The following is a 14,042-nucleotide window of genomic DNA, read 5'->3' as shown; positions in this document are numbered from 1 at the left end:
AATAAAATCATTTCTATGCTCCATGTTTCTTTCTGTTTTTGAAGTTCATGCTTTGTTTGGAAGATGGTTCCAAGAAATAAAAGTGAGGAAGTGGGGAAATAGACAAGGGAGGTAGAAAAGCCATCCACAGTGGGAGCTGTATGCTCATTCATGCTGGGGGAATCTCGGAGAAGCTGTGTGCAAGAAATTCGGAATCACCCCCATTGGGCATGCAAGACTTGCACATTTGTCCACCAACTCCCATGTCTCTTTGTGTGAGGGATACCCTCAGAAACGTTTATTTCCATAGCCCTGGTACCTGTCTGTGTACCAAAGAAAGCTTCAGGCAGAGAAGAGATGCCCATACCTGGGCTTGCTTATTTCTTATTACTTTCTCCCTCCTGCCTCACTGGTCTTTTCTTGAGGAAATTGTCTCGTAGTTTTATTGCACTGTGGTCACTATCACTGCAGAAGCAGCAGAGGGCGCCACTCAGAGAGTTTCCTGCTCCTGGAAGCTGAGATGGTGTTTCTTCCAGCATACCTGTGGTTGGTTACATGACTGCTTTGAAGCATTTCTCTTCTCGTCTGGAAAACAATTCTTTTTTTCGGGGGGGTGGGGGGGTACTCTGGAAGCATCACCTGAGTGGATGCAAATAATTTTGGGACTAGTTATTTTAATAAATTTAAAGGTAGTAAATGGAACCCACTGCCTTATCCTAATTGGTATAAACGTAATGCTGCTCTCAACACTTTACAGGTTAGTGGTGATGATGGGAAATATGCTCAAGACAGATTATATTTTATTCTATTTTGTATCAATTCTACAAAATTCTATTAATTTCTGAAAATACAAGAAGATTCTCCACTATTATTCTCCATTTAAAATTTACTTCATATTGAAAAACTGAGAGTGTCATAGGTTGTTGAATTCCTGGGCTCGGAGTTCACCTGAGGTGATGATAACCACTCTAAAATTAGGGACTGGGCTTCCCTGGTGGCGCAGTGGTTGAGAGTCCGCCTGCCGATGCAGGGGACACGGGTTCGTGCCCCGGTCCGCGAAGATCCCACATGCCGCGGAGCGGCTGGGCCCGTGAGCCATGGCCGCTGAGCCTGCGCATCCGGAGCCTGTGCTCCGCAACGGGAGAGGCCACAACAGTGAGAGGCCCGCGTACCGCAAAATAAATAAATAAATAAAATAAAATCAGGGACTTTTGTTTTCCCCAGGGCTTATGACAACGGCTCTGTGACCTTGAGATCTCAGCTACACTCCAAGTCAGGGTCTGCCTCCACTCAGAGTCAATTTAATAATACCTTTTGGGGAAAAAATACTAATAAGTATTTCACTGAAGATATATCTTAATTGTTCTTACAATCTTTAATTCTGAAAGATTTTTTAAAAAGGCAGTTCAATTGGTTCTTCAAACTTTTTGGGTCATAGACACCTTTGAAAATGTGGTATATACTCTGGAACCTTTCGTTAGTAAAAATATATATAGTCACAAGACTTTGCCTGCAATTCCTGAAGCCCAGTTGCGCACCTCCTAGAGAAATCCATAGATCTTATGTTACGCCTGCTCCTCTACCGCCCCCTACTGGCTTGTCTTCGCCATAGCTGCCATGAAAAGAGATGATTTCTAGGCGGCACCTCTATAAATATTTTTGTTTTCTTCTCCAGGGCTGATTGACTATAATTTTCATTGCTTCCGGAAGGCCATCCATGAAGTTTTTGAGGTGAGAATGAAAGTGGTGAAATCACGAAAGGTTCAGAATAGGCTGCAGAAGAAAAAAGGAGCCACCCCTAACGGGACGCCTAGGGTGCTGCTGTAGGTGAGGTTTCAGGAACATCTTTTGAAATCAGACCTTTCAATGAGGCTGCTGCTCTGTGTTGCACTAAAGGAAGAGGAAGAAGGAGATGGGGACACATGACATATATTTGCTGTAAAAAAAAAATTCCTGCCACCCACTTGATCTTCTCTTTTTTTTAAATAAAGTAAGCACTTTGAAGCAAAAACGTATATTAACAATGAAGTGAAATCTACTGTAACTTCATTACACAAATGTAAACTTTTATGGTCTGTAGTCAGAAAAAATCCTGTGTGAGAACTGCCAGGAACTGTATATATTTTGCACTTTTTCATGTTTATTTTTTTTTCCTCATTGAACTAAACTTTGATAAAACAACTTTTCTAGGCTCTTTTCTGTCCTTGGTGTCTAGGACATGCATACCGAGTCCATATCTATAGGGCAGTCAGAAAGTAATCAAAAAGTGATGCGTTGGCAATGACTTTTTATAAATTTGGGAATCTTTGCTACCAATTGTTGAGAAAAAACATTTTTCAGTGGAGGAACAGATTGGGGCAGCAAGCTCCAGGAGCAATAAGAACTGTCCCCTGTTTATAACTGACATAAATAGAAGTTTTATAGAATAATATTAGCACCAAACTTATCTAAAAATTTCTATAGCCGTGACAGTGCTTCCCTAGTCGACCCTTTTTACAAAAATCTTTACCTCAACACACATCTCTATAATCATTTTATACAGAGAGGTTATTTCTTTTTGCTGCATTACTGTTCTTTAGAACCTTTGGGACCAGATTTCCAAAATGGTGCCGATCAGTGGAGAGAAATCAGAATGTCACTAAATTGCAGGGTTTCTGGAGGCTTTTCTGTACCTGCCACTCAGGCTAAAGTAATAACATCAGAGGCCACATGGTTTCCCAAATGTAGGTGATTGGCAACTGCAGATTTTAAAATACGTCCTATACAATGTTTGGCCCCTGTGGAATGAGCCTCTTACTGTGCAACATTGCAAATGTTTATTTAGGACCAGTTTTTTTGTTGTTGTTGTTTTTGCATTGCTCCACGACCACAGGTAATATCTCAGTTCTCTGCCACAGAGCTGAATCCTCATGGGCACATTTGTCCCCTCTGAGTCTCCCTCTCACCTGTGACAGTGTGCCTTGTGGACTCTGCCTGTTTCCACCTTATGATTGAACTAGAGCTCGACTCTCCAGCAGCGTGTTCTGCATGGCTAAAGAGCCATCCTGAAAACCTCTAAAGGTCAGTGGAAAAGGATGGCCAGGGGAGGCATTACAGTTAGCTTTGTGTCTGTTTCTATGAAATTCTTCCACTTACGTTTACTTTAGGCCAACAGCAAGTTAATAGATTCTAAATCTACCCCCATCCCAAACCATTCCAAGTAGCTTATTCTAGATCCGTCCCAAGGGTCAGTGCCCTAAGGAAAGCATGTTGGCAGGTATTAGAAAATGTTTTTAGCAGAGCCTCATAGGGATAGCAATGCTGATCCTAGCAAAAATGGATCAGGTTCCTAAAGCAACTTGTTCTTGAAGCTATCCCACTACTATCTACAGCTTCTTTCCATCCTCTCGCCTTCCATCCTTTTCCCAAGTCCTATTCCTTTGAGGCTGGTAACTGTAATTTAAGATGGTAGCTGATTGGGGTTTAAGGTTTGAGCCCTCCCAAGGGTCTGTGCATTTGGGAAGGAAATTTCTAAAAATCATGAAGGTGCCCTAACTCCCTTCCTCATGATTCCTACTCAGAAACACAGGTGGGTAGGAAGCCAGGGTTCCAGGGAAGTCTTTTTCCTAATTTTCAGACCTATAACCTGTTAGACCTTTGCCAACATGGTACATGGAAGTTATTCTTATAAATCTATTCTTTAATATTTTTACACAGTGTTTCTTTTTGGATAAGCAAATAAAGAATCACTTCTCTAAAGTGACTTTATCCTCAAGATAGAGACATTTACCTATCTGGTAAATCACACATTACTTAGGTATATATGTTATTATAACCAGGTGGAGCTTCCATTTTTAAGCTGGGTATATGATGGGTTTTTGTTAAAATGTGCCTTAAAAGCCTATTACTTCAAGAGCAAATGATTCTTTGGGGGAAAGGCAAAGTTAATGCTATGACATCAGACTCAAGTTCATGGTAGTAAGTGCACTCTTTGATTAATGACACACTGATACATAGACTACTGCCTCAAAGCCGTAAGCATGGCAATGACCTCTTAGTTAAAGAGAAATGTAGGAGTTATATGTAAACATTCAGTTTCTGAAGTCTGTGCTATTGGAATTACAAAATCTCTTCAATTCCTTTTTCATTTTATTTTTGATATGGGACTTAGCTTACTTGTGTGTGGCCACCTTTAGGTCTCAAATGTAGTGCTATAAATATGTATAAATATACAAAATAATGTATAAATACAAAGCCCAAATACATGACTACAGTGACTGCTCTGGAACATTTTTGCTCGTTTTCAAAGGTTGAGAACTTGACCTACAGGTTTCCAGGGCAATTAGAACTTCTATGTAGGGATGAGACTCTGCTTGTGAAATACCCTCTTTGGTTATTTTCAGTGATATAGATTAGTGTGTATGACTAGGATAGCGTGTTTCTGAAGGAATACATATCAAAAACTGGTTGACATTCACAGACGGTAATGTTTTGTGAACATGATATATTTTGGGCCCTTAAATGTAAAAATGCCTAAAAACACAACAATATTGTTATATACGGGTTCTATGAAACACACTCGAGAAAAACAGCGGGATTGTCTTGATTATTAAAGTATGGTATGCATTCAACTTATGTGGACTGGATGTAATTTGTAATCAAGTATAGTATTTAGTATTATGTTTTACTTTAAGCAGTACATCATTTATAACTATTGTTAAAGCATTCCTTTCAAGAACGTTAGCTGCCCATTTAAAAGCGTGTGTCATACGCTCATGATTTGGTAACACTCTCATTTTATTTCAGGCATATTCGTAACTAATCTTTCTGCAAGCGGAATGGTCTCTTTGGTGAAAAGAAAGCATGGTCTTTCATGTTTGTGAGGTTGTTTACTGTATACATGCATATCACTGCTGGGTTCCTTTAGATAAATGTGTTTGTCCTAATTAACCAGCTATCGCTTTATGAAAATGAGGATAAATTGATCTATTTAAGCTGGATTTACATTTTTATTTATTTTTTTAAACACTCGTATCTCTCCATATTTTTGATGGGGACATGCCTGTTTTGGCTGTAGAACTTATTTCAGTAAACTTCAGATGTTCTTGCTGCTCTGGCCCTAATCCCTAGCCATCTGAAAATTCTTTTCCTAACAGTCCACCTTTTGATTTTTACTTGCTTAGTAAGATTCCACCGTATAATGACTTTTACAGACCCCCTCAGAGTTCTCAGAGAAGGCTAGCATTAGATGTTATATATGAAATCCTGTTTCTCATGGGAAAACCTGAACTGAAATAATTATTTCCAGACCTCCCTGGTGGTGCAGTGGTTAAAACCCGCCTGCCAATGCAGGGGACATGGGTTCAATCCCTGGTCCGGGAAGATCCCACATGCCACGGAGCAACTAACAACTGCTGAGCCTGTGCTCTAGAACCCGCGAGCCACAACTACTGAGTCCGCGTGCCATAGCTACTGAAGCCTGCACGCCTAGAGCCCGTGCTCCACAACAAGAGGAGCCACTGCAGTGAGAAACCTGAGCACTGCAAGGAAGAGTAGCCCCCCGCTCTCTGCAACTAGAGAAAGCCCGCACGCAGCAATGAAGGTCCAGTGCAACCAAAAAAAAAAATTATTTCCAAGTTTTTTTTCTTTTTTTGGCTGCATTGTATGGCATGTGGGATCTTAGTTCCCCGATCAGAGATCGAACCCATGCCTTCTGCAGTGGAAGTTCAGAGTCCTAACCACTGGACCGCCAGGGAATTCCCCAAGATTTTTAATCAGTGGTGATGTTGAGTTTAGGGGAAAGAAAATGTCATTAAAAGCATTATTTAATACTAACAGATATCGAGTGCACACGATATGCCATGCACTGCTCTTAAATGCTTTACATAATTATCCTCATAAACCCAAGAGGTAGGTACAATTTTTTTTTTTTTTTTTTTTTTTTTTTTTTTGCGGTACGCGAGCCTCTCACTGTTGTGGCCTCTCCCGTTGCGGAGCACAGGCTCCCGACGCGCAGGCTCAGCGGCCATGGTTTACGGGCCCAGCCGCTCCGCGGCATGTGGGATCTTCCCCGGACCGGGGCACGAACCCGCCTCCCCTGCATCGGCAGGCGGACTCTCAACCACTGCGCCACCAGGGAAGCCCGAGGTAGGTATTGTTATCACTCTTATTTTACAGAGGAGGCAGCTATAAAAGATAAAATGAAAATAACTTGAGATCATATTACTAGCAAGATACGAGGCCCGGAGTTGGACCTAAGAGTCCACCCTGTCAATTACTGCTCTAAGTAACCTCACCAAATGTCCCTTAAAATTCCCTCCTTTCATGACTAGGAAGAGGGAGACTTGAAGTTCAGAGTTTCTGCTGCATGGGCTTATGAAGGCTGACATGCTGAGGTGTTTAAAATACCTTTTCTTACATAAGAATCAGTAGGAGCAGTCTGCTAATGTGCTTCACTTGGAGGAGAAACTCAACAAAGATTATGCTGTTTTTCTTCCTAATCCATTAAATAACTCTAGTGCCCAAAATAATATTAACAGCATTTAAATATCAGAAAATTTAAATACCTTTTATAGCCATTTGATTTCCTTTTTTTTTTTTTTTTTTTTTTTCCTTCTTTGGCTCCGCTGCGCGGTTTGCGGGATCCCCAACCAGGGATTGAACCTGGGCCCTGGCAGTGAAAGCACAGAGTCCTAACCACTGGACCGCCAGGGAATTCCCCAAGCCATCTGATTTTCTGAGAAGCAATAGTATATCAAACTGTAAGAAAATCAAGAGAGAATAGGCCTTTGATGTTAGCTATATTCAACCTTTACCTTGATTTTTTAGTATATGTAACAATAACTTAAAACACTGATCTGGATTAAAATTCTAAAAGATACATTTCAATCCTAATCCTTCAAACGTATATTTAAAATTGCCGCTAGCATACCTTTGTTGGACTCTCCTATAAGAGGGGCCTCAGATCTAACACGTCCCACATGGAACTGGCTTCTTCTTGCTAAATCTTCTCTCCCTGTGATGGCGTGACCACCCTCCCTAGGGTCCCTGCCAGAAACTTGGGTCTCTTTTTTTTTCTTTTCTGCAGAAAGTTATTGTTTCCATTTTGGCCCAAGGCTTGAGAGAGGGCTCCAGGGTGATTAAAAAGCTGCCTAGGGCTTCCCTGGTGGCGCAGTGGTTAAGAATCCGCCTGCCAATGCAGAGGACACAGGTTCGAGCCCTGGTCTGGGAAGATCCCACATACCTCAGAGCAGCTAAGCCCACGCACCGCAACAACTGAGCCTGCGCTCTAGACCCTGCGAGCCACAACTACTGAGCCTGCGAGCCTAGAGCCCGTGCTCCGCAACAGGAGAAGCCACCGCAGTGAGAAGCCCGCGCACCGCAACGAAGAGTAGCCCCCGCTTGCCGCAACTAGAGAAAGCCCACAAGCAGCGATGAAGACCCAATGCAGCCAAAAATAAATTAAAAAAAAAAAAAAAAAAAGCTGCCTAGTGGATGCAGAGACGGACTTCAGGCAGAAGCCCTGACACCAGAGGGGCTTCTCAAAGGCTGCTGGGCTCCGGAGGCTCCTAGTCATGCTGGAGGGTGAGCCTTTCGAAGAGAGACTCGCCCAGCCCAGCCTGGGGACCAGCCAGCCTGCGGAGATCGGGCAGGTGGTCACCCATCTTCTTGATGAGTTTCACCTGCTCATCCAGGAAGTGGCTCTCCAGGAAGTCACAGAGGTGGGGGTCTGCATGGGCAGAACCCAGGGCATGCAGATCCAAAAGTGCCTGGGTCTGGTTCTTTTCCAGAGAATGGTGACTTCCATAGTGTCCTGGGTTTTGGCCCCCTCATCTTGGTGAGTATTCTACAAGTCCTGGAAGAGGGTGCGACCATCGCACTGGTTTTGCATTTTTAAGAGATGCTCTGCACCCTCGCGCTCCTCCTCGGCCAGTTCGTGGAAACAGTGGCCCACGCCCTCCAGAGCCACATCGTCGCCGTGGAAATAGAAGCCCAGGGAGAGGTAGGTGCGGGAGTCCCACAGATGCATGTTAACCGGGCCGTTGCTGATGGCCTCCACCTTGGTAGAACAGTTCTGTTTTTATTGTTTTTTTTTTTAGGGTATAGTTGTTTTACAATGTTGTGTTAGTTTCTACTGTACAGTGAAGTGGAGTTCCCTGTGCTCTACAGCACATCGGTAGAACAATTCTGACGAATCTGGGAGCTCATGGTTGATCGGTAATAAGGAGCTAAGCTCAGAAAATGGTGTTGGCTCGTCCCAGAGGCCAATAATAGCTGAGTGGCTGATTCCAAAGGCTGCGACTGGAAAATAAAGGTTGGAGGCTGGTGGGAGGCTGGAGCAAGGAGTGTCCCTGGGTCTGTCCCATCCAAACACTGTCAAAGCAAGAGACAGATCTGCGGGACAGCGGAGCGCACTGCCTGGATCTCATTCTTTTTTAAAAAATTTATTTTATTTATTTTTATTTTTGGCTGCTTTGGGTCTTCGTTGCGGTGCGCGGGCTTCTCATTGTAGTGACTTCTCCTATCGTGGAGCACGGCGCGCGGGCTTCAGTAGTTGTGACGCACGGGCCCAGCTGCTCTGCGGCACGTGGGATCCTCCTGGACCAGGGCTCGAACCCGTGTCCCCTGCACTGGCAGGAGGATTCTTAACCACTGCGCCACCAGGGAAGCCCTGGATCTCATTCTTGACTCTCCCTTCCTGCACACCTCCTCCAAGCAATCATCCAGTTCCTTCAGCTCAGCTTTACAAAGGCCTACTGAATCTCTTCTCTCCACCTCCCCTCCACTCTCCTGGTCTAAGCCACCTTCTCCTCGAATCTGAATCTCAGTGGCCTGTTAACTAGTATCCCTCTGCCTCGGCCATCCATCCGTTCCATTCTGCACACAAGACTCAGAGTGACCATCTAAACCTCACTTCTGACCACATCACTTGCTTGCTTGACACCTTCGTAGGTTTCCACTACAGGTATCAGTCATACTCCTCAAAAAAGTTTGCAAAACCCTGTCTGCTCAGTCCCGACCCCCTTCTCCAGCCTTGGTTCATTCTCCCTCAACAGCGCTGGACCAGTAGCACAGTCCTTTCTTTATCAGCCATTTTCTGAGTTAAATTATAATTTTCTTTCATTCAACAGTTATTGATAGGGTATCTATTATATGCCAGACCTTGTGCTAGTAAAATAGCACAAAGACAGGCACTGAAGATGGAAGGATTTTAATATCTAAAAATAATAGAAAAAAAGCTAGTTTTAGATAGATCCTGTAGATGTTAGGTTTTGTAACCACAGCTGTATAGGATCTTACCACTCTCCGGCAAAGACCATGGAGAGTCATAACAAGCATCTGAAAAGTTGAGTTGTTCTACCAAGAGCAGATCAATAGCTATATTTAATGTATTATTAATTTACTGTGACTAAATACAAGAGGTAGGCTGTGAAAGTAGAAATGTTTATTGAAGTAGTAGTGCCTTTCCCTGTAATTAAGAGAAGAGGTGAGTTATCTTAAAAATGTGTTTTAAGTGTTACTTTAATTTTCAGACTTTTCTAACTTAATCCATATATGAAGTCAATATCATTTCCAAAATTAGATTTAATAAAAAGTTTATTTAAAAATTTTAACATCTTTATTGGAGTATAATTGCTTTACAATGGTGTGTTAGTTTCTGCTTTATAACAAAGTGAATCAGCTATACATATACATATATCCCCATATCTCTTCCCTCTTGTGTCTCCCTCCCACCCTCACCATCCCACCCCTCTAGGTGGTCACAAAGCACCGAGCTGATCTCCCTATGCAATGCAGCTGCTTCCCACTAGCTATCTATTTTACATTTGGTAGTGTATATATGTCCATGCCACTCTCTCACTTTGTCCCAGCTTACCCTTCCCCCTCCCCGTGTCCTCAAGTCCATTCTCTATGTCTGCGTCTTTATTCCTGTCCTGTCCCTAGGTTCTTCAGAACCATTTTTTAAAAGTTTATTTTACTGTTACTCCTCTTTTCCATCTGTTTGTACCAGGAACTCTGAGTGCTGTCCAAGGTAGATGTTTATATTCTCTTACTAAATTGATATGAAGAAGATGTGAAGAGAATCTGATGGTAAGAAATAGGGCTAATGCAGAGCTTTTTAAGAAGTCATTTAGAATTTTGAAAGGTTGGATGATTTTTTTTAGTGAGGTGTTTTTTGTTTTGTTTTTTTCTGGCTTCACCATGTGGCATGTGGAACTTCCCTGACCCGGGATTGAACCTGTGCCCCCTGCAGTGAAAGTATGGAGTCCTAACCACTGGACCACCAGGGAAGTCCGGATGATATATATATATTTTTTGGGGGGGGGTACCAAATTACTTTATTTGAAGGAATAGTACTAAGGCAAGGACTTGGTGACCAGGGAAGTCACCCCTGTGGCTACGGGAAACCAGCCTAAGGCTTAGCTCTCATTATCACTATTTCCCAGGGTGTGCTTGTCAAAGAGATACTGTGCCATGCCAGATTCGGGTGCCCCCATCGTGTGCAAGTTGGTTACGTGGTCACCCAATTCTTTAATGGATTTCACCTGCTCATTCAGATAATGAGTCTGAATGAAGTCACACAAATGGGGGTCATTTTTCTCTGTGGCCAGTTGGTGCAGTTCCAGTAGTGACTGATTCACACTTTTCCAAGTGTAGCGCACATCCCATTGCATTCAGCCCATTCTCCCAGTCATCACGGTCTGGTTTCTTGATATCCTGAAGGATGATTCGGCCACCCCGTTGGTTCTGTAGCTTCATCAGTTTCTCAGCATGTTCCCTCTCCTCACGAGATTGGTGAAGAAAGTATTTGGCAAAGTTCTTCAAAGCCACATCATTCGCGGTCAAAAGAGTACGACATGGACAGGTGGACGTAGGAGGCGTAGAGCTCCAGGTTGATCTGGCGGCTGATGGCGGCCTCCGAGCCCTGGTGGTAGTTCTGGCGCACCTGCGAGGGGGACTCTGTCGTCATGGCGGGCGGCTGAGGTGAAACGGTGGCGGTGGCTGCGCGGTTGTAACGGCGGCGGGGACCTTGGGGTGGTCAGAGGGCGCTGTGAGGTGGTGGCGAGGGCTGGCTCTGAGCGGGAGGCCGGAGCTGGGGAAGAGCTCCGGGTTCCGTCCAAGCACTGTTGAAGCAAGAAACCGCAGCGACTCTCCGCGAGGACTGTCCAGATGATATATATATATATATATATATATATATTTTTAAAATTTGTTTATTTTTTATTTATGGCTGCATTTGGTCTTCATTGCTGCATGCGGGCTTCCTCTAGTTGTGGCGAGCGGGGGCTACTCTTCGTTGTGGTGCGCGGGCTTCTCGTTGCAGTGGCTTCTCTTGTGGTGCGCAGGCTCTAGGCACGCGGGCTTCAGTGGTTGTGGCATGCAGGCTCAGTAGTTGTGGCTTGCGAGCTCTAGAGCACAGGCTCAGTAGTTGTGGCGCGTGGGCTTAGTTGCTCTGTGGCATATGGGATCTTCCCGGACCAGGGCTCGAACCCGTGTCCCCTGCATTGGCAGGCGGATTCTCAACCACTGCGCCACCAGGGAAGCCCCGGATGATATTTTTAAAGGTGTCAAATTTGGCCTGGCAGGTCCTCCAGAAGATCTACCTTTATCAAAAATTCAAGTTCAGTTCAGGCAGGGATTATATTTCAGTTGTACTGTCAGTATCTTTGCAGTTTTTTATAATTGTTAGGGTAAAGTGAAAATATAGGCTTTAATGGTCCCTGTTATCCTTTAAAAAATACTTCAGATTGTATCATGTTATTCCAAGGAACAATTCAATTTCATGAAAACAAATAAATTTAGGGAATTCCCTGGCGTCCAGTGGTTGGGACTCCGAGTTCTCACTACAGAGGGCCCAGGTTTGATCCCTGGTCTGGGAACTAAGATCCCACAAACCATGTGGGATGGCCAAAATAAATAAATAAATTTAAATTATATTATATATAAAATAAGTAAAATGATTAAAATTAAGTGAACAAATAAAACAAGTAAGTAAAAAAGAAAATCTGAAACAAGATCTTTAATCCAGTAAATACCAGTCAATAGTCTTCCTTTATAGAATGTTACATTTTTTAGCTTCAATAAATGATTTACACTTAAAGCTGAGATGGAGTCTGGTCCTCGGTATTCAATATTGAAAAGGCAAACAATCTTAAAAAGCAGAATGGGGGGCGGTGGGATGAATTTGGGAGATTGGGATTGACATACATACACTATTTTTTTTCTCTCAAAAATTTCAATTTATTTTTAGATAACACTTATGGAAAAATAGATAGACAAGAATATTCACTTTTTATGGCCAGTGTTTTGTTTTGTTTTGTCTTGTTTTAAATTCGGGTATAGTTGTTTTACAATGTTGTGTTAGTTTCTACTGTATAACGAAGTAGAGTTCCCTGTGCTATACAGCAGGTTCTTATTAGTTATCTATTTTATACATATTAGTGTACATACAGGGATTGACATATATACACTACTGATACTATGTATAAAATAGATAACTAATGAGAACCTACTGTATAGCACAGGGAACTCTACTCAATACTCTGTGGTGACCTAAATGGGAAGGAAATCTTAAAAAGAGGGGGTAATGTATATGTATTGCTGATTCACTTTGCTGTACAGCAGAAACTAATACAACATTATAAAGGAACTATACTCCAATAAAAATTAAAAAAACAAAACAAAACAGAATGACCATGTGAACTCATACCCAAAGCAATGTTTGAATGGATGCTTAAAACTGCCCTGGGACAGAATTGCAGGAGTCAACCCTTTACGAAGTCCATTTTTAACTTTTTGTTGTGAGCCACAATAAACACAATTCACAATGTAAACTATTATACCCTCATGCTTACAAATATTACTTTAAAAAAAAATCTCATGAAGTACTATTCTTTCTACATGCAATGCATTCTAGTATTTTTCTCTTTCATTTCCTTTATAAAAAAATATCTCACAATCCACTAATGGGTCATGACCTGCAATTTGTAAGCACTGCTAGAGGGAACCCACTGGCCAGATCAGAGATATCTGAGGATTTTCTTTCTAACCTAAAAGATTTTCCTTCTCTCTGTGTTAATTTTAAGATCTTACCAAACAGGGAAATTCCGAGAAAGTTCTTGAATTTTTCTTTCATTTGATCAGGGCTTTCTGCTGTGTTGACCAGAGCAGTTTCACTTTTCACTGCCATCCCTTGGATGTTTTTGTATGTTGGGTTGTCGTCCGGGGGCTGCAGTCTCTAGAGGATCATCTTTTACTATAAACTCTATCCTTGACTATAATAAATAATTAACTTGGAGTTTAGTGATTCATGAGTTCATATTTAACTTCTAAGGGGTCCTTTTTTGATTCAGATGACATCGGTCTTATCCAGCATCAAGAATCCATGAGTTTTGTTGTGCTCTTTGGACACTCCCAAGAACCAGGTGGACAAGGCCCTTTCCCATGAAAGGGGGCTGATCTAGCTCCCTCCACTCAGGATGGGGGTGGGGGGAAGGGGGACATTAACTAGTGTCCAGCTGCCTAAGGCCTTGACCTCCCTGCTTTATTAATCTGTACTAATAAGCTGCTGGGGCAAGGGGGATCTTTCTAGTCCCCCAGAACTGAGAGTCAGAATACTAAGGCCCTTTCCCTGAATGGCCAAGTACAGTAGAGCAGTTAAGACCTAGGCTCTCCCATGCTAACCCTCTCCATCACTGCGAAGAATTCCATTCCTATAAGCTATTTCTGTTTGCTTCCGGTTTCCATGATTGCCTAAGTCCCGTTGTCTGCTGCCAATTCTCTGCCTCTGGCCGATGGATAGCTCACCCCTGCAGTGTTCCACCTTCACCAGCTAGATAGTAACCAGGAACTAACTCCAGACTCTACCAGACCCCTATAAGGCGGTCTTGGTAACAGGCTTTCACTGCCCCTACGTGGGAAGCAAACAGTAAAGGCGCTGACAGGGAGAGACCAGGCCTGGATGTCTTTCCATATTGGTGGAAGAGGAAGGAAATCAGGTTTATAATGTGCAAGAAATACTGCCACCAATTCACGTTATACTGTTTCATTTAATGCTCCAGGCCAGTGTTTCTCAAAGTTAC

At 42.9% G+C, this 14,042-nt stretch overlaps 1 protein-coding gene and 2 pseudogenes across 1 annotated transcript in view; 1 reads left to right on the top strand and 2 right to left on the bottom strand.

The window, feature by feature from the left end:
* Positions 1-2,000, top strand: part of RRAGD (Ras related GTP binding D) — a 35,574-nt gene extending 33,574 nt beyond the window's left edge. Inside the window, exon 7 of the mRNA XM_029223315.1 lies at positions 1,655-2,000. Coding sequence (XP_029079148.1) covers positions 1,655-1,806 — 152 coding nt within the window. The 3' untranslated portion in view covers positions 1,807-2,000. The remainder of the gene's footprint in view (positions 1-1,654) is intronic.
* Positions 2,001-7,451: 5,451 nt separating this feature from the next.
* On the bottom strand, positions 7,452-8,166 carry LOC114896220 (annotated as a pseudogene).
* Positions 8,167-10,379: 2,213 nt separating this feature from the next.
* LOC114896120 lies at positions 10,380-10,930 on the bottom strand (annotated as a pseudogene).
* Between the last annotated feature and the right edge of the window lie 3,112 nt (positions 10,931-14,042).

The sequence above is a fragment of the Monodon monoceros genome, unplaced genomic scaffold, assembly GCF_005190385.1.
Source record: "Monodon monoceros isolate NGI ecotype Baffin Bay Population unplaced genomic scaffold, NGI_Narwhal_1 Super_Scaffold_15, whole genome shotgun sequence".
NCBI classification, from domain to species: domain Eukaryota; kingdom Metazoa; phylum Chordata; class Mammalia; order Artiodactyla; family Monodontidae; genus Monodon; species Monodon monoceros.
The sequence above is the reverse complement of the archived record's forward strand: the minus strand, read 5'-3'. Positions and strand labels throughout refer to the sequence as shown.